At 41.3% G+C, this 20860-nt stretch overlaps 2 protein-coding genes across 3 annotated transcripts in view; both read left to right on the top strand.

The window, feature by feature from the left end:
• The window catches only part of LOC100126627 (fish-egg lectin), a 45897-nt gene extending 40814 nt beyond the window's left edge, over nt 1-5083 (top strand). The window contains exons 1-4 of one of the 2 annotated variants that reach the window (XM_018226620.2): nt 1695-1963; nt 2446-2673; nt 3045-3378; nt 4416-5083. In XM_018226620.2, coding sequence (XP_018082109.1) covers nt 1915-1963; nt 2446-2673; nt 3045-3378; nt 4416-4584 — 780 coding nt within the window. In that variant the 5' untranslated portion in view covers nt 1695-1914 and the 3' untranslated portion in view covers nt 4585-5083. Of the gene's footprint in view, nt 1-1694; nt 1964-2445; nt 2674-3044; nt 3379-4415 lie in introns of those variants that run through there. The other variant, XM_041569770.1, reaches the window with a different exon arrangement.
• A 4345-nt stretch (nt 5084-9428) lies between these two features.
• On the top strand, nt 9429-19362 carry LOC121395517 (phospholipase A2 inhibitor and Ly6/PLAUR domain-containing protein-like). Its single transcript, XM_041569097.1, has 5 exons — nt 9429-9504; nt 14785-14904; nt 14991-15137; nt 17592-17729; nt 19154-19362. Exons 1-5 carry the CDS (start codon nt 9429-9431, stop codon nt 19360-19362), a joined length of 690 nt encoding a protein of 229 aa, XP_041425031.1.
• Nucleotides 19363-20860: the final 1498 nt, after the last annotated feature.

Raw genomic sequence — 20860 nt, 5'->3', positions numbered from 1 at the left:
AATGGGTGGTGTATCTAAAGAATTAAAGCAAGTAAAACAAACTTCACAGCCTGGGGACTAGATTGACATAGGCCGGGAGCCCTTGACTCAAGTTTTGTGTTGGAAAAAAACCTTTTTTATCCAGATATTGAATAAATCAACCTCCCTGGCTATTTTGTGTTTTCTTCCTCTGTGTATTTACATTTAAAAAAAAAATGGCAATTTACTGGCATCTGCTCCATGTTCCTGCAGAACCAACAGGCAGATTGGGTGGACTTTGGGTACATCTGCGGGTGGAACAAGGAATAGTAGCGATGTATCTTCACAAGGGATGCACCGAATCCAGGAATCGGTTCGGGATTCGGCCTTTTTCAGCAGGATTTGGCGAATCCTTCTGCCGGGCCGAACGAAATTTGCATATGCAAATTAGGGGTGGGGAGGGAAATCACGTGACTTTTTGTCATAAAACAAGGAAGTAAAAAATGTTTCCCCTTTCCGTCCCTAATTTGCATATGCAAATTAGGATTTGGTTCGATATTCGGCCGAATCTTTCGCAAAGGATTCGGGGGTTTGGCACTCTCATTAGCCTAAAAATGACAGCGGGAAATAATCGTTTCCTGTAAATGAACTTGTTTTCATCAGTTTATCACATGTAGAATAGCCTTGTGTTTAAATTGATCTTTAGCCTACAATATATATATAGAATGGATTCATTGTATGATTACAAATAGACGGGCACTCGGGAATACACGTGAGAGAGAATAAAAGAATCTATGAATTATGGTATTAGCCCGGTTAGACAAATAGCACTGCTTTTATAGAAGATATCTGAGCTCAGCAAGAAACACTCACCAGTGTATATTCTAGTGATGGTCGGGTGGGTCCAGGCCGACCTCGCACCCCCCTTTCGGGGTCGTGGACGGGTCCGGGACTTACAATGCCGGCTTTCAACTTTTGTGATGTAATTGGTGGGGTGGGTCAGCACGGTTTATAAAAGGAACCCGGAAGTCGGGCTCAAGCAGGCATGGGTGGAGGGCAGAAATCAACCCACACATTACTAGTATATTCCTATATATTTCTCACTAGTCATTCACTATTCTTGCCTGTAGGCTGGCTCTGTTTGTTCCCTTGCATATTTGGGCTCTTGGGTTCAATATTACAATACAGAATGTTCTCCCTATAGTCACACGGCTCTTGTTTTCTTCTAGAGTCCTAAAATTTAGGGAGTTATTTTCTAAACCCAAATTTATTTCTGGTTGAGGTTTTTTTGGGCACAAACTTAAATTATTAGTGGAAAAAAAAACTGGAATTTGTCTAGATTTATTAAACACTGATGCTGCTAAAAGACCGAATCGGCCATCTCAGACCTGTCAAGGTTCTGTATAATTCAATGGGAGATGTCCCTATCCTAATTTGAAGATATTGTGGTTTGTGCTGGGTTTAGCATGATAATCCAAAAAATTTGGGGTTTTCAGGCAAAAAAACCTTAATATTTGAGGTATTCAGGAGAAAAGTCCATATGTAAGTTTTTGGACAATTTTATCCAATGCTAAATAAAGCAAAATTGGGGATGGGAGTTTGGTGAAACTTTTTTTATTGAAACAATGAGATAAAATCGGATTTTAGTAAATAACCCCCTTAGTGCTAGGTTAATAGGCACTAGTGTATTATATTGGAATGACGACTGGAACTATAATATTTGTATCTGTACCACCACAGCCAGGTTAGTCAACATTCCAAAAACACCAGAGCAGATCTGTTACTGACATATATTTCAAGATCAGAAAGAAATCTTTATAAACCTCCAGGCAATAATGATCCTCTTACGTCCAATCTTTGCCCTCTGGCTGTGAGGGAGGAGTCGGAGGAGACATATAAATAAGGCAGGATTTCGAGTCCAGGTTATCGTTTCTCCAGATTGAACCAAAAGTCACCATGCTGCGCTTCATCTGCCTATTCCTGCTGTACTCAGGAGCCATTGCAGGTAATACAAGCATTTCGGTCTTTTTCTTCTTTATACACCTCAATATGTCTTAAACTAAGAGGACCATTACTTGATCTCAATTTATTAACCAATCAGTAGGTAGCATATACTGGCTGCTTTTGAAAGGCAAACATTTGATTTCGTTACAGTGGGTTGTTAGATCAGTGAATAACTTTGTACCTGTTACAATATCGCTGCATCATCTTCTGTACTTTACAATTCCTGCTCTGGTTCTTGTTACACCCACATGAATCATCAAGGAAGTCTTTAGCTGTTTTTACAACAAACTGTATTTTACTATCCAGCAGCCTTCCGACAGGTCTCATAGCCAATGATGGTAAAGGGAACCCAAAGGCTACAAAAAAATGTATTTTCAGCTCTTCAGAAGAGCCTGAGAAAGAGCTGAGAGAAACAATGTTATTCCTCCCAAAAGTGAAGTTGCATCTTGATGTACCAACAACACATTCTCTGTTACTTTGCAGAACTGCCGTGTACAGTTATTCCCGGGAAGCTGAAGCAGTTGGACGCGGGGAATGGAGAAGTCTACGGGGTGGCAGATGATGACACTATTTACTTCTGGCACGCAAACCGCTGGGCACAGATTGAAGGAAGGCTCACTCACGTGACTGTGGGACCAGCAGGAGTTTGGGGAGTCAACAAAGATGACTACATTTACAGGCTGAATAATTTCTACTGGGTACAGTTATCAGGTAATGGGTGTGGGACCTCTTGTTTGGCTGGGAGAGCACTCAAAGGCAATACATGGGGGGAGGCATAGAGTTTATAGAAACAGGCAGAACATGCGGGAGAAGGTCAATGATCTAGAAAGGTGTAACCAAGAGGAGAGAAGCTGCAGAAGAGATGTGAATAACAGGGAGATAAGTTCTAAAGCTACAAGGCAATGTGAAGGCATATGTACTATAGAGACATCAGATGGCAGGGATTTATTTAGTTTTTGTTTTTAAAGGGATCTCTATGTTTTGGAAGAAAATTAACCAACAGTATTGTATACTGATGTGCTGTTTTTTTTGTTTTGTTTAAATAATAGTATTTATGCCATTTTGTGCTCTTTTCCCCACAGGGCGCTTGAAGCAGATAGATGCTGGGGGTAATAAATTTATCTCAGGAACCAATGTCAACGATGACATTTATTGCGTGAGCCAGGATCCAAGCACCTTCCCTGCAAATGCCATACCCTATGTACATCTTGAAGGGAAGCTGAAGCATTATGCCTGCGGGCCTCTTGGTTGCTGGGGAGTCAATAGTGCCAATGAAATCTATTATCGTAACCAGGTGACCCCAAGCTCATGCCAGGGTACAGGATGGGTTAGGGTGGAAGGCAGTCTGATCATGGTGGAGGTTGGAACTGACGGCTCAGTCTTTGGTGTCAACTCAGATGGCTACGTGTACAAAAGGTAACAACAAGAAATCCCTATCAAATAGAATTTAATAGAAAGTTCTCAAAATTATGTTTTCTACACAGATTGCTTCTTCAGGGTGCTCATTTTGTATGCAGGATTGTAATTTTCCAAGTAGGGCTTGCGGCACATCCAGCTTGCCAATGCCAATGACTTAAAAAACAACATTAGAGTGTGATTCACTTGGTGCAAGTGTGTTGCTGATAATTGATGCAACCCTGGGATTACCATAATGTTTTAGGGTTCTGAGTGGTGTAATTGCACACTATTTAACAGCAACAGCCCTGGGTCACAGGTTTTATTGCCATAGTACAATATGGTGTAGAGTGTTGGTGTAGAGCAGGGATCCCCAACCTTTTGAACCCATGAGCTACATTCAGAAGTAAAAGAAGTTGGGGAGCAACACAAGCATGAAAAATGTTCTTGGGGTGCCAAATAAGTGCTGTGATTGACCATTTGGTAGCCCCTATGTGGATTATCAACCTACATTGAGACTCTGTTTGGCAGTGCAACTGGTTTTTATCCAACCAAAACTTTCCCCCAAGCCTGGAATTCAAAAATAAGCTCCTGCTTTGAGGCCACTGGGAGCAACATCCAAGGGGTTGGGAAGTAACATGTTGCTCAGGAGCTACTGGTTGGGGATCACTGGTGTAGAGTCTACCCCTACTTTTAATTATAGGGATGTTAAAAGTCATCGATGAAATAATATTGAGAGTCATCTTGCATCTCTCCAAGATAACCTCTATCATCATCATACATAACATTACTAGTGTATATAAATCTAAATAAACAATGCTTAGTGATGTAATCAATTATTAATAGTACTTAGTGATGTCACATGGGTCACATGACTGACTAGAGAAGTCACCCTATAGATCCGTGAAGTGTATATTGTCTTGTAGAATCCTTATCACATTCTACATCACATCAGTACTCTCTATATGCAACTTATAGAAATAAGAGTAATATAAATGAAAATATAAATATCTATTGCATCTCATTATCTAATCACTGGTATTTATTTTCATCTTCAGAGTCGGAATCTGCCCCAAGAGCCCCAGAGGAACCTCATGGATTCAGATAGACGTCTGTAACAGCTTCAAGTACGTCAGCTACGATGACGGGTTCCTGTGGCTCATTAGCGACAAAGGGCGCATTTTGAAATGCGAATATCCCGAATCCGTGCTGCCCGATTTGTTATGAAATCAATGAGATCAAACAACAACCCTTCTAATAAAGAAACGTTATGGGTGGTATTTCCATGGTTTAGGCAGCACTATTTCTATTGCAGATCTAGGTAAGGAATTCCCAGAATTCATCTAAAAGCACAGTAGGGCCAATCAACATGGCAATCTGAATCAGGCAATTAAATCTTTCCAGAATTTGAATGTACAGACACATGTCAGTTATTCTTCTGAGTAAAATGAATAAATATACCATAGATAGGTGTCCCATGATATAACGTTCTTATGAGGTTATCTTTAAGTGCTTCTTATAATAAACTTTGTTTTATTGTGCTTACAGCTGTGCTCCACTCAGTTTTCATTCTGATTCTTGTAAAAGGATTTTTGTTTCTGGCTAATGGGGGTCTGTGATGTTGGGGGATACATTAAAGACTTGAACCTGATGGGCAGTTTTCTTTTTTCAATCCAAATAAACTATAATTGTTCCAATAAAGTTTATCATTCATGTATCATCACAAGTGATCTGTCTATGTAGATTCTTTCTACTGAATTTTCTGTGTGAGATTACTCTGAGGCCTTGCCAGGGAACATGGGGTCTATGGCACCACATACAAATACCAATGTGCCAGTGATTCTATATGTGTGGGGTTCACTTTGATCTGATAGTGACTTTACATTTTTAACTTTTTCACTTTGCATTCATTTGGGACCCTTCGATTTTTACAAGGTAATGGACATATGAAGTCACAATGCTACAGTGCTGCACAATATGTTGGTGCTCTATAAATACATGTTAATAATTATTATAATGGTGGTTACGGTTACTCTATTTTAGTTTCATAGATATTCAAGTCATTAAATTAGCATTTTAGTTCCATTTTTCATTTTACCTAACTGTCCTTTAGGCTGCCTCATCCCTCAAGAGATGCACCACAATGCTCTGAAAAAATAAGCCCTGGCCACATTGCACTTGGGTCCAGCCCACTGCCAGGCCCCTTATTGCATCTACAAGGTACTTTTAAAACTATAACATGGAAAAATTATTTATGCATGCATGCTGACTTGTTAATAAAGTTATCTGTAAGATCAGCTATTAAACCCCTCCAGTTATTCTTTTGGGTCCATCCAAAGGCCAATAGCCTGCCAACTTGATCAAGATGATTTCCAATCTATACACTATCTACAATATCAATATGTAGGGACCCATATGGTTAATATGCCCCTATGGCTTTTATAATCCCTACACTTCCTGATCTCCCTAGTTGCTGGACAGAAGCCCATGTATCTAGTGGCTAAAATACATATTCCAGTTATTGGCCTACTGGCCTATGACCACTTCCTGTGACACTTTGGTATAGTGAGTGAGAAGGGGTGGATCTTCCTCTTTGGCTTCTTGTTGCTGACCCAGCTGGATATTTCCAGAGAGTCTGGGTACAAGGTCCAGTAAAGCCAAGTTTGCCCTAGAGCAGGGATCCCCAACCTTTTGAACCCGTGAGCAACATTCAAAAGTAAAAGGAGTTGGGGAGCAACACAAGCATGAAAAATGTTCTTGGGGTGCCAAATAAGTGCTGTGATTGACCATTTGGTAGCCTGTATGTGGATTGTCAACCTACATTGAGGCTCTGTTTGGCAGTGCACCTGGTTTTTATACAACCAGAACTTGCCTCCAAGCCTGGAATTCAAAAATAAGCACCTGCTTTGAGGCCACTGAGAGCAACATCCAAGAGGTTAGAGAGCAAAATGTTGCTCACGAGCTACTGGTTGGGGATGACTGCCCTAGAGGGACCTGAACCTCTAGTGTGGAAGTCGGGGAGCAGGGACCCTTTAAACAAGGCCAGCTAGAGACAGGATTAGATCTGTTGTAGATGCTCTAGGAGAGTAAGACAGTGAGGGAAGAGAGAAAGAGCAGCTTTGTGCTCCATCAAGGAGGTGCAACAGGGAGTAGCTTCCCAGGCTGTACGAATTGCATACAGTGAAGGGACACAGTGGATAGGGTGTCAGGCTTTAGGTTCTTCTACCTGCCCCCTCCACTGGGTGAGATCCAGACCACGTGTGAAGTATTTCTGCCTGGTGGTGCTATACTGCAGGGGTGCCCAAAAGGTAGATCGGGATCTACCAATAGATATTTAGCTGCTGATCAGTAGCTCTCAAGACACTGTGAACAAACAGCTTGTCTAAATTACCCTCCTGTTTCATTCTTTTCATTCAGATATTTATTCGGTCAAGGTCACATAAGAAATAGCTGTTCGTTAAATAAAGCAACATACAATTTCCCATAAATCAGTATTTCAGTAATATTTTCAATGGAACAGAATGCTTACAATGCTTTTATGGATGTAGATCATAATGTGACATCACTAAGGGGGGGGGTATTTATCAAGATCCAAATGTATCTAATTTTTTTCTGAAATATACTCTGACCAAATATGCATGGGTTATTTCCCCTTATTTATCAACACATTTTCCTGAAAAATTCGAGTGCTGGAAAAAAAACTCAAAAAAATCGTGAAAATTGTACAAAAATTTGAATCGTACATATTTTTTGGATTTTCCTCCCAAAAACTCTGATTTTTTGTGATTTTTGCCTGAAAACCACGAAATCTTCAGATTTTTGCACGAAACCCAGGTCAGGATTTCTTCACGACTTCTCCCATTGACTTACTCGGCCGCTCTGAGATGCCGGATTTTCAGATTCAGACTAGTAATGGGCGAATTTGCGCCGTTTTGCCGGATTTCGCGAAACGGCCCGGGAAGACGCCCGTTTTTGTCGCCACGAATTCGCGCCTGGCGAATAAATTCGCCCATCACTAATTCAGACTTTTTCCATCGTCGAAAAATATTTTTTTTTTAAAGTAAAAATTATGATAGTTAACGAGTTTTGGGCATTTGGACTTTAATAAATAACCCCCCTAAAAGTGGACCTCGTATTTGTAAAGTACGGGAACTCCTGCTGTACTGCCTTGACTACATTTGCAGGGATCACATTCAGCTGTCTCTGATGTCCTGTCCTAGCCTTATGATTATCTATTCTGCCTATGCCTCTTTGGACTGTAAGTAACCCTGTGGATCATTTGTCTCTGACAAATAAACTGTTCCTCTTTTATTTCACTGTAAGAACCTCCAGGCAACCTTTATTTTTCATTTTATTGCACAATAACCTATGGGAGTTGTAGTTGTACTACACCGTACCTTCATCTCTTCCCTTAGCGAAGGCCCAATGTAACCCATGCTCAATAGACATAGCTGGACATTAACCCCTTTGGCCTAAAATAGGCCAAAATAGCATTACAAATATGTATGGGAAGATACAAGAAACACACGTGTAGCAGATGTATATGTGTAGCAGCACCTCCACCTCGAGCCGGAAGGGGATGATGACGAGTGTGTGTGTGAGGCCGTCATAGCACAGCTGCAACTTCACGCGGTCTCTGGAGGGGATGCGGGCGCCCAGGTGTGAGTACTTGACCTCCTGGGAACTTGCACTGCAACCTGTTGGGGGTCAGTCTGCAGGGCCTGTGAGACAGGGGGTCGTTGTTCAACACAGTGAGATGACTCTTGTCTCCCGGGATCAGCAGGTTGTGGATGGGATCCAGGAAGACAAGGATCTCGTCTTCCAGAGGTCCATAGGACAGGTTTGAGTCGTCAGGGACCTCGTTCTGTGCACTGAGCTGTGCGGCCACCAGCAGGAGCTGCAGAGGCGCACAGGCGCTGCTCCTCCACCAAAGGCCCCAACAAGGGGTCAGGTAGGGTCAAAAGGAGCACGTTGGTGAAGCCCCCTACTGGTACATCTCGCTGATCACCATGTCCATCCTGCAGAGCCGCAAGAAGCCCGCTGATTGACAAGGGGACGCACAGACTCTCCCAGCCGCATGCTGTCAGTGAATAGCCAGGGAGGAGAAATCGAGCACCGCTGGATGGATGGTCGCCCTGTCACCTTTTCTGAAGAGAAGCGGAAGTGGAGTTTCTGTAAGTTATTTCTTAATAAAGACTTTGTCATTTTAAAGTATAATTGGTCTTGGTGGTTTTTTTTTGTTCTAAACTAACGAATTGTTTTAAAAAAATTTTTTTGATGTTGCTGGTCCTCTAATACACCCCAGGTAGCTCTACCTGCCCCACAATACCTCTCCTTTGGACAAGACAGATGCTCCTACATTGGAGGCTCATAACTTGTCTGCACATAAGGAACCCACACTTGTGCCTCCCAATTCATTCCCTCGGGTGGGTTACTCACTGGCGACTCACAAAGCTCTCAGAGAGATTCACAGGCAGCTGGGCAGGGAGTAGAACAAAGTCTTCCTATAAAGCTGGAGCTGTAGACGTCTCACCACAGCTTATCACAGAGATCTTGTCTGTATTGCTGGGCAGCTCTCTTACTCTCTCTGGAAGTTTCTGCAGGGGCTCCTTTATAATCTCTCCTGGTCCACTCTGCAGATTTGCTGCCAAAACAAGGCTCTTCCTGGACCCTCCCATTTTCCCCAGATATTCTTTGGAGCTCACGGCAAGCATCAGGTCTTTCTCTTGCTTCCCAGCCAATCAGTTTGTTTCCCTGCTTGTAGCCAGGCGGAATGATGTCACAGGCAGAACAGGTAGAAGGGTTCTGTTCTCTTATTCACTACAACAGGAATGTCCCCTTTAAAGGGCTGATAAATCAATGTTACCAGAAAATGAAGCTAGAATTGTCTACTTTGCCTCTGTGGTGACCATATTAAAGAACAAGCCTGGGATCCCTTACCCAGAAACCTATTATCAAGAAAGCTTGCATGAAAACACCTTGTACTAACGAGGGGTGACTGAATCTGCCCTGACAAAACCACTGGGAAATGTTTGAAACGCATTAAAGTCAAGGGGAGTGCTGTTGCAGCAATGTCTTCTGTGCAAAATCCAGTGGTGTCTATGTTATTTCAGATTTGCATGCTCTACATCCTTTCTGGAAAAGGAGGTCTGCCACTGCACTGAAACATCACAGAGTGAATGAGAAGCTGAAATACTGTCTTGGGCACTTACAGTCTGAACTTGGAAGAGAAGCAGCAGAGATGTAGGCACAATACCAACATTCCAAGTGTCTATCGTGATCTCCCATTTCCCAATCTCATCTTCAGCCTCCGACACATTCACTCATGAGAAATTCAGACACCCTCTTTCCCAGAAGAACCTCTGGAACTACTTATTTGGGCCCTATCTGGTTGTGCACCCATTAGGGTAGTTATATAAAATATAATATTCCTGAACTAGCAAGTGCATTTGTATTTAGTTGTAATATTGGGGTGTAGTTGCATCTCAGGTCATTTTGCCTGGTCATGTGCTTTCAGAAAGAGCCAGCACTTTAGGACGGAACTGCTTTCTGGCAGGCTGTTGTTTCTCCTACTCAATGTAACTGAATGTGTCTCAGTGGGACCTGGATTTTACTATTGAGTGCTGTTCTTAGATCTACCAGGCAGCTGTTATCTTGTGTTAGGGAGCTGCTATCTGGTTACCTTCCCATTGTTCTGTTGTTAGGCTGCTGGGGGGGTGATATCACTCTAACTTGCAGTACAGCAGTAAAGAGTGACTGAAGTTTATCAGAGCACAAGTCACATGACTGGGGGCAGCTGGGAAACTGACAATATGTCTAGCCCCATGTCAGAATTTAAAGTTAAATATAAAAAAAATCTGTTTGCTCTTTTGAGAAATGGATTTCAGTGCAGAATTCTGCTGGAGCAGCACTATTAACTGATGGAAAAAAATTCCCATCACAGTATTGTCTTAAGTTTTTATTAACTGCTACTATAATGAACAGAGCCATCCTGCTGGTCAGTTCCTGTAACTACACAGTCAAATACATTTATACCAACAGAAGGAAAATAGAGAAGTGTTCTGATGTTGTTCTGCTCAGGAAAGAGATCAGAAGCCTCAGATGCCCTTTCCCATCCCTATCCTGAGCAGAGTACACTTCTCTATTTTCCGTATAGAAAGTTCTCTTTCAGAATCTCTTTCACTGAACAGTTACAGGAACTGACCAGCAGGTGGAACTTTTGCTGAGGCCCTATTTTCGCCTACATAATTTTATACCACCTTAATCACTTCTGAGAAAGTTACAAGAACAGATATACCGGTAATGCGAGTGCAACCTACAAAATCTAAAATTAGGATACAAATTGCCTTGGCTTTTACTTACAATATAGTGTATTTTTCTGAATTCTAGTGTCATTTTGGGCACCCCCTAAACAAAGTACACCACAACCTATATTCTAAAGTTTCCAATTTAGAGCCTATTGATGACATTGCTGTATATTATTGGTTTATTCAGTTGTGCATTAAAGGCAGATTACGAGGACAAGAAAATGAAGTGCTACAGATAGTGATGGGCGAATTTGCGCCGTTTCGGTTCGCCGGAAAGTTTGCAAATTTCCGGCGAAATTCGCAAAACTGCGAAAAATTTGCGAAACGGCGACGTTTTTTTTTACGCCGGCGCCCGTTTTTGACGGGCGAATTTTCGCAGGTGTTTCGCAAATTTATTCGCTGGTGGCGAATAGGGATGTAGCGAACTGCCGATTTGGTGTTCGCGAACGCCGTTCGCGAACACCGGCAAAAAATGCGAACGTTCGCGGACAGTTCGCGAACTTCGAACACCCGCTAAAATCGTTCGATTCGAACGATCGAAGGATTTTAATCATTCGATCGAAGGATTTTCATTCGAATCGAACGATCGAAGCCATTCGATCGAATGCTTTTCATTCGATCGAATGCTTACAATCGTTCGAACGAATGGAAATCGTTCGATTTTTAGCGGTCGAAGGAATTCGAATGGTCGAACGACTTGTATTCGAATCGAACGCGAACTCAAAATGTGAACGTTTCCAAACGTTCGCGAACATTCGGCGGACGCGAACGGTCGAAGTTCGCGCGAACTAGTTCGCAGCAGAACAGTTCGCTACATCCCTAGTGGCGAATCGCGCAAATTTGCCGCGAATTCACGCCTGGCGAAATTCGCCCATCACTAGCTACAGATATAAATACACTTTTGGGGCTGGCGCTTGCATTGGAATTTCCAGTATCTGCTTCTGTACAGGTAACATTACTTTCTATAGTTACACCCCCATAGGTCTCGCTCCACTTGCCAAATCTGCAGACATTTTCAGTGGTGCAGCCACGGAAAGTCTTTGCGCCTGATACCCAGGGTCCTACGGAAGAGAAATGCGGCACATGTAAGAAATATATTGTCACTTCAACTCAGTGGGGTAAATATATGGCAGGAAATGTTGTCTACAAGTTAATTGAGCTAAGATAATGCTTTACTTGATTTAAGAGTTTGAAGAATCATCCAAACATACAGAATGTAGGGATTTTTGCACAGTTAGTTTGGTAAATAACGATTAAAAATAGTAGGATCTATTAACTATATTACATGCAAAAGTGCACTAGTGGAGTAAATTTTAATGAACCAAATGGGGAAAGGTAGTTGCTAATATGTAAATATATCTCTCTAGCAAGCAATACGAAAGCATGTATGGCTGTATAGCACACAAATAGTTAAAGAGATCCGGCTAAGGTATGAGCATGGGTTACATGTGACCTACACTACAGGGCAGGGCCTTCGCCAAGTGGAAGCTTTCCCTTTAAAAATTATTTCCTTTTTCGGTGTAATAACAAAACAGTAGCTTGTACTTGATCCCAACTAAAGGTGGCCATACACGGAAAGATTAAAGCTGCCGATATTGGTCCTTTAGACTGATTCAGCAGCTTATCTGCCCGTGTGTGGGGACTTCTGACGGGTCTCCCTGATCGATATCTTGCTAAAATATCAATCGGGCAGGTTTTTTCCTGCGATCGAGGACTGCATCAGTCAGCGCCTGTTTCCTTCGTATAATGCGATTGTTTGGCGCTAGGGCCGAATTTTCAGATTAACCCCATATCGATTTGCCCATTGGTGGGCATATTGGGGAAGGATCCACTCGTTTGGTGACCTCACCAAATGAGTGGATATTATCGTGTATGGCCAATAATAATAATTAATCCTTTATTATTATTAAAAGTGTGATTACTTTCGGAATGTAGGGGACAGAAGGGCAGGGCGGCTGATCTGAAACTATTTGACCCCTAAAGATTTCAAGTGCAAATTTAGAGCAGGACAACCCTGAGCTGTATGGGGTAAACTGTTGCTCATAGCACCCTTGAGGCCACCTGTTCTAGTAGAAAAAGGAAAGGGGTGTTAGGAAGGGCATTAGGGAATGTTATGTGTTGTCTGGATCCTACATGTAATCCAGTGTTGTATTTGCCTGGTGTTAGGGTTCAGCGTGTGGTATAACGAGTAGGATCAGTATATACAATCCCTTTATGGTTTACCCCATAACATAGAAGGTCTTCACCCTGTTCTGGAAAATCCCAGCCCCCAAGCATTCTACATCATAGCTACTATCAGAAAAACCTCTATCCAAAAAAACCCTCTCATTTACAGAAGGCCACCTCTCATCCGTTTTAAAGGAGAAGGAAAGCTACAGAGACATTTTATTGCCAATAGATTAGCTGCAATAGTGCAAGCTATAAAACTATATTTATTCTGTAAAATGCTTTACCATATCTGAGTAAAAAGCTCTAGAAGCTCTCTCTGTTATAGGATAGCGGCTGCCATATTAGCTTGGTATTAGCTTGGTGTGACATCACTTCCTGCCTGTCTCTCCCTGTTCACTTATAGCTCTGGGCTCAGATTACAGCAGAGAAGGAGGGGGGAGAGGAGCAAACTGAGCATGCTCAAGCCCTAGCCCTGGAGGTTTAAGCTGAAAACAGGAAGTCTGATACAGAAGCCCATGAGTACACAATAGAAGGAAAGAAATGTGATGTTTCTTTTGACAGAGGACTCAGAGCAGCATTACTTTAAGGGTTGATTGGTGTATTTATATAGACCTTTCTGAGCTTACTTAGTTATAGACCTTTCTGGCTTATTTCGTTTTAACCTTTCCTTCTACTTTAAGCAAATCATTCGATTTTTTAAAAATGATTCCCTTTTTCTCTGTAATAAAAAAACAGCACCTTGAACTTGATAGGAACTTAACTGAGTGAATCCATATTGGTGGCAAAACAGTCCTACTAGATTGTTCAATTGATTTTTGCGGGCTTAAGGGGTCTTACTTTATCAAGAAAACCTCAGGTCCCAAGCAATCTGGATAATAGATCCTATACCTGTGTTATACATTCTGTAATATTTACATTTGCCCTAAATAGGCAATTAGGTATCTAATTATTCAATTTTTGTGATACAGGTATGGAATCCCTTATCCGGAAACTCATTATCTAGATAGATCCGAATTGCAGGAAGGCCGTCTCCAGTAGACTTAGTTTTAATTAAATAATAAAACTTTTTAAAACAAATTCCTTTTTCTGTGTAATAATAAAACAGTCGCTTATATATATATAATTAATCCTTATTGTGGAAAAACTCCTATTAGGTTTTAAATGATTTTTAGTAGTTAAATGGGTTGTTCACCTTTCAACTAAAGGTGGCCATAGACGAAAAGATCCGCTCGTTTGGCGACATCGCCAAACGAGCCGATCTTTCCCCGATATGCCACTAATGGGCACGGCTATATCGGGAGTAATCTGAACGTTCGGCCGTATGGCCGAACAATCAGATTATGATGAGAGCGCAATGGGCTCCGGCGTGATTGGTCGGGACAAAATCAAACCTGTCCGATTGACCAAACGACCGACCGAAAAACTCTCCACACGGTCCGAAAATCGTACGAATCCTTGATTCGTACAATAAGATCTTTGCGTCTATGTCCACCTTAACTTTTAGTATAATGTAGCGGGTGATATTCTGAGACAATTTGTAATTGGTTTTCATTTTTTATCATTTGTGTTTTTTGACTTATTTAGCAACTCTCCAGTTTGCAATTTTAGCAGTTTGGTTGCTAGAGCCCAGATTCCCCTAGCAACCATGCATTGATTTGAATAAGAGACTGGAATATGAATAGGAGAGGCCTGAATAGAAAGATGAGTAATAAAAGGTAGCAATAAAAATAAATGTGTAGCCCTATAAAGCATTTGTTTTTTAGATGGGGTCAGTGACCCCTATTTAAAAAAATGGAAAGATTCAGAAGACAGAGGCAAACAATTTTTAAAAAACGATAAAAAAATAAATAATGGAGATCGATTGAATCTAGAATTAGCCATTTTATAACATACTAAAAGTTATCCTGAAAGACAGATCTCATACCTGTATTACATGTGTTTTATTCTGCAGCGTATTCTCTTTCATGCACACTCTGTATAATCGAAGGTTCGATAGAATGTGTTGGTGAATCTGTATCGTGTCCCCAAGGGTTAATCTGCAGCACCTCATCCACAGAAATCACTCGATTCGGTATGTGCTCTATTTTATTTCATCTTTTTCCCAGGGTTCTTCGTATCCCATAATAACAATGTCGGTTCACACGTGTTTTTCAATAGATGGGCTGATATATTACAATGTCAGAAAGTATTGTGGGGATCCAGGCAGGTGTGACAGAATGGCCCATTCTACCTACACAAACTATAAAAGCCTGGAGGTGATAACCTGCTGCGACACAGAAAACTGTACTGGGCCTGTTCCGACATGTGAGTATTATTAGTATGTCTCTATCCCTGCTGTAGAGGAACTTACAATCTATGGGGCAGATTTACTAAAGGTCGAATTGTCGGCAGCGATCGCTTCACACATAATGCACTACTTTGCCAGGCGCAAATTCGCAACCACTACGCTAATTCGCTCCCTGGGCGCTGAACGTTGGTGACTTTTTGCTAGCGTTTCTTTGGCAGTTCATAACGAAGATGCGCTAGCGTTCATTTGTGCCTACTGAAAATTCGCTAGTGATCTTGCGCTTAGGTCAATTTGCATACGGCGGGTAATTTAAAGTTGTATAAGGCGTCTTTTTTTATAAATGCTTGAAGTTATCACTTTTTATTACACATGTCCAGGGAACCTTAATAAAGACAAGAGAGTTAATATAATGCCCTACACATGAGCCCACTATAAAATGAATGTTCCACATGTAATAAAATGTCTGGAGAAAACTGGTTCCCCAAAAAAAGTAAGTTAGGATTTTTGTAGGCAATCCCGCTTCAAAAAAGGAGCGTTTTTGGAACTTTAATGCATTTTTGGGTCACAGGATATGATGTAAGTGACAGAAGATTGAGGAGGATGTAACTTATTTTTAGCACTTCGCCTGGTCTGAGGTGGTGAAGTCAACTCTGGCGAAACAGGTAACGTTCAGTAAAATCCGCACTTTACTGAACTTGCAGAGTAGCGCCCGTTAGCTAGAGCGAAAATACGCTTGGCGATAGGGCCCGAAACTGTGCTAGCGACGATCAGGTATGCTAGCGAATTGGTGCTTGCGCCTGTTAGTGAATTGGCGATGTCCCTGCCGATGGCAGTGCTAGCGAATTGTAGCTAGCAGTAGCCACTTCGCTCTTTAGTACATCTGCCCCTATCTAATTTCAGGCTAAACTACCCAACCCCCAAATTCTTTTCCTAAAGCCTTGCCCCACTCTGGCAGCATAAAACTAGGTAAAAACTAGGGTAAGCTGCCCGTACTAAAGACTTGGGTATGTCTAATATGGTAGCCCCACCTATAAACCCACACAGGGTTGAGTGAAAATATTTAAGGGATTCTGTCATGATATATATATGGTTTAATTCTATTTCTAAAGTACACTGTTTACTAGGGATGCACCGAATCCAGGATTCGGTTTGGGATTCGGCCAGGATTCTGCCTTTTTCAGCAGGATTCGGATTCGGCCGAATCCTTCTGCCTGGCCGAACCGAATCGGAACCCTAATTTGCATATGCAAATTAGGGGCGGGAGGGAAAACACGTGACTTTTTGTCAGAAAACAAGGAAGTAAAAAATGTTTTCCCCTTCCCACCCCTAATTTGCATATGCAAATTAGGGTTCGGATTCGGTTCGTATTCGACCGAATCTTTCACAAAGGATTCGGGGGTTCGGCCGAATCCAAAATAGTGGATTCGGTGCATCCCTACTGTTTACACTGCAAAGGATTCACTCAGCCATTTAAAATGTTATTCGTGAACTACAAATATATATTTTTTTCTGTAATATTGGTGTGGAGGTGCCATCTCAGTGCATTGTGCCTGATTCTGAGCTTTGCGAAGGAGCCAGCATTTCAGGATGGACCTGCTTTAAAGACAAATATTCTTTCTCACCTTCTCATTGTACTTCAATACGACCAAAGCCATGCTCCCTCGAGACATGAGATTAGCACAAAAACAGTAAAAAGAAGGGTTTTTAGTAATACAAACAAACCCTTCAATAGAGATGTTAGGGAGCTGTTATCTGGTTACCTTCCCATTGTTCTGTTGTTAGGCTGCTGGGGGGGGGAAGGAAGGGAGTGGTGATGTCACTCCAACTTGCAGTGTAGCATTAAAGAGTGACTGAAGTTTATCAGAGCACAAGTCACATGGTGGAGGGCACATGGGAAATTGACATCATGTTTAGCCTCTTGCCAAACTGATCCGTTTTGAAAAAAAAAACATGTTTTCCCACAACAGTATCCCTCTAAGGCAGTGATACCCAACCAGTAGCTCGCAAGCAACATGATGCTTTCCAGCCCCCGTGGATATTGCTCCCAGTGTCCCCAAAGCAGATGCTTAATTTTTTTAATTCCAGTCTTGGAGGCAAGTTTTTGTTTCATAAAAACCAGATGTACTGCTAGGTAGAGCTGCCAGTCCATGTAGGGGCTACCAAACAACCAATCACAGCACATTTTGTCACCTCCAGGAACTTTTCTCCTGCTTGTGTTGCCCTCCAACTTTTTTTTACATTTGAATGTGGCTCATGGGTAAAAAAAAGGTTGGTGGCCCCTGCTCTTAGTAAAAATGGTGCATAAAGATTCAGGACAAAAGCATTTCTCTCTACTTTACTATTCCCTTTACAAAATGTAGAGAGAACAGTAAGCTCAATGAATGATTAATAGTACATAATGTACATACCATTCTATATCAAGCATATATATATTGACTGTATTATCCTAAATTTCTTAACCTTTTAATAAGGGCCTAAATATAACACGGAGCCAAATGGGCTGACCTGTCCAACCTGTGCCTACCCCGGCTTTGATTGCCTTGCTAAGGACACCATACAGTGCATCGGGAAGGAGGAGAAATGCTTTACGCAAACTGAATATCATCAAGGTAAAACTAATTTTTTAGTATTTTAAAGCCCTGGCCGGATTTCCTAATTTGTAACACAGGATCTTGGGCACTGTTCTCTGTAATAATAAAACAGTACATTCTACTTGATCCCAAATAAGATTTAATTAATCTTTTTTGAAGCAAAACCAGCCTATTGTGTTTATTTAATGTTTACATGCTTTTCTAATAATTATGGTATAAAGATCCCAATTATGGAAAGATCCATTATCCAGAAAACCCCAGATCCCCGGCATTCTGGATAACAGGTCCCATATCTGTATTAGTTAGACCCCAAGGGGCAGAATTGTTAAGGGTCGCAGTGAAAATTCAAATGCAATTTTTTGTTTGTTCAAAACTCTCAAATTCAGATTGTGAATTATCCAAACTCAATTCGAGTTTTAATCCGAATTTTGAAATTTATCATACTGTGGCCCTTTAAGAACTCAAATTCAACTATTAGCCACCTTAAACTGTCGAATTGCTGAATAAGTCAACGGGAGAGGTCCAGGGATCAATTTGGGGATGTTTGCAGCCTTCCTGACATTCAAGTTTTTTTGGGGGGGAGGAATCAAGTTTTTGTTAATCCCATTTGAGTTTTTTGAATTCGAATCAAATTTGAATTGAGTTTTCATGTGAATTCAATTTGTCCAAGCTGAGAAAATTTTATTTTATTAATACATTTCGATTGGTCGAATTTTGAATTGATGGGAGTTTTAAAAAACTCACATTCGACCCTTCAGGCGCCCAACAAATATATCTTGTGCTCTTGCTTGGGAAAGTGACCCCTAATTCCTTCAAGACTGTGCATGCATATCGCCCATGAACACACTAATCTAACAATGAACCCCCGGGTTCTAATGAAACTGCCCCCTTCAAGCACCTTCTGTTAAGATGTTAAACTGAAATTGTTTGACAGTATATTAGTATAAATTTCATTACACCACATTGAAGCCATTCTTGCTGGAGCTACAAAATGAAAAATGGAAGCATCTTCTGGTCTACTAGCCAAGCTTTAACTGTCATGGGAAAATTTTTTTTTTCAAAACTCATCAGTTAATAGTACTGCTCCAGCAGAATTCTGCACTGAAATCCATTTCTCAAAAGAGCAAACAGATTTTTTTATATTCAATTTTGAAATCTGACATGTGGCTAGACATATTGTCAGTTTCCCAGCTGCCCCAAGTCATGTGACTTTTTTTTCAAAATTTAATATAAAAAAATCTGTTTGCTCTTTTGAGAAATGGATTTCAGTGCAGAATTCTGCTGGAGCAGCACTATTAACTGATGTGTTTTGAAAAAAAACATGTTTTCTGATGACAGGATCCCTTTAATAACCATTGAGAATATTCAAATATTATTTCAAGAACAATTGTATTTGAGTTCATACTTACATGAGATAATATATTTTCACTATTCATCAACAGGACTCTGGCAAGGCAACGTGCAGACAATGCGAGGCTGCAGTACTGAATCTCACTGCAAGTTTGGCAATTGGAGCATGAGGCGTCAGGACTTCAGTATAGAGAGTAGAATTACCTGTAGCTTCCCAAATAGTGGCAATTCCCAAAGCTTTTCTTTTTTTCTAATAGGTCTTTGTCTTGTGCTAATACATATTTATTTAGAACAAAAATGAGAAAAAAAAACATTTATGTGAATTTATATGTTGAATTCCAGGTATGACCTAAAGGTCTTCTCTACAGTCAAGTGTGAGATTTCAGGGAGCAGGAATCTTGACCACGGCACTTTTGTAGCACAGAATCAACACACAGAGCCTTAGTTCAGTCCAATTCAGCCTGGGCTGCTTTATTTGAAGCCGTTCACACAGACAGCATAAACAGAAGGTTTCAGCAGGTTGAAATAAAGCAAATAAAATGTATCACAGTCCAGCACTTACTGATTCAGCTCAGTTTCCTCAGTGGTGTGCAAAGCAATGGCTCCAGGCTTGTAGTTTAAAGGAATAGTTCAGAGTGAAAATAAAAACTGGGTAAATAAATAGGCTGTGCAAAATAAAAAATGTAATATATAAAGGCTGGAGTGACTGGATGTGTAACATAATAGCCAGAACACTACTTCCTGCTTTTCAGCTCTCTAACTCTGAGTTAGTCAGCGACTTGAAGGGGGGCCACATGGTACATTTCTGTTCAGTGAGTTTGTAATTGATCCTCAACATTCAGCTTAGATTTAAAAGCAACAGATATGACCCATGTGCCCCCCCCTCAAGTCTCTGATTGGTTACTGCCTGGTAGCCAGGGTAACCAATCAGTGTAAACCAAGAGAGCTGAAAAGCAGGAAGTAGTGTTCTGGCTATTATGTTACACATCCAGTCACTCCAGCCTTTATACATTACATTTTTGCCTAACTGACTATATTAGAATTTTTTTTTATTTTGCACAGCCTGTCTATTTACCCAGTTTTTATTTTTGCACTGAACAATTCCTTTAAACAGGCAAATCTGTAGTGGTATCTCTGGGGCAAATTCACTATGCGCCGAAGCGCCTAACGCTAGCGTCAATTCGCTAGTGTTGGCCATTTTCGTTACTTTGCAAATTCACTAACGGACCCTGGCGTAACTTCGCTAGTGTAACTTCGCACCCTTACGCCTGGCGAATTTGAGCAACGGCCGTAACTACGCAAATTTACTAACACGCGCATTGTTCTGAGCGATACCTTTTACGGTAGACTTCCTTCGCCACCTCAGACCAGGCGAAGCGCAATAGAGTAGATAGGGATTTCTTCAAAAAAAGTTAAAATTTTTTCTAAGTCCCAAAAAACGCTGGCGTTTTTTCTATATTATGGGTGATAGGCTGAAAAAGTTCAAAAAATTTTTTGGGGCTCCCCTCCTTCCCCCCTACATTTCCTAACTCATGGCAACTTAACTAGACAGTGGGCACATGTGTAGGGCAAAATAAAAATTTTATTTGATGTTTTGAAGGTTTCCCAGGCATTTGTAGTGATTCTACGTATTCCTCCATTGAAATTTGAATTTGGTGCCGTATGCAAATTAACCATCGCTAGCGTAACTTCGCTTCGCTTAGTGAATCAACGCTAGCGCAACTTCGCAACCTTACGCTACCCCTGAGCCCAACTTCGGATTTTAGTGAATTTGCGGAGCGCTGGCGAAACTACGCCTG

Source organism: Xenopus laevis, chromosome 7L (assembly GCF_017654675.1).
Source record: "Xenopus laevis strain J_2021 chromosome 7L, Xenopus_laevis_v10.1, whole genome shotgun sequence".
NCBI classification, from domain to species: Eukaryota; Metazoa; Chordata; class Amphibia; order Anura; family Pipidae; genus Xenopus; species Xenopus laevis.
This window is presented reverse-complemented; position numbering and strand designations above follow the sequence as displayed.

Excerpts from the sequence above, each read along its gene's own strand:
- LOC121395517 (XM_041569097.1), top strand. The coding sequence starts at position 9,429 with ATGTCTTCTGTGCAAAATCCAGTGGTGTCTATGTTATTTCAGATTTGC. Across the intron at positions 15,138-17,591 it reads TACTGGGCCTGTTCCGACAT|GGCCTAAATATAACACGGAG; the intron begins GTGAGTATTATT and ends CCTTTTAATAAG. Across the intron at positions 17,730-19,153 it reads GCAAACTGAATATCATCAAG|GACTCTGGCAAGGCAACGTG; the intron begins GTAAAACTAATT and ends ATTCATCAACAG.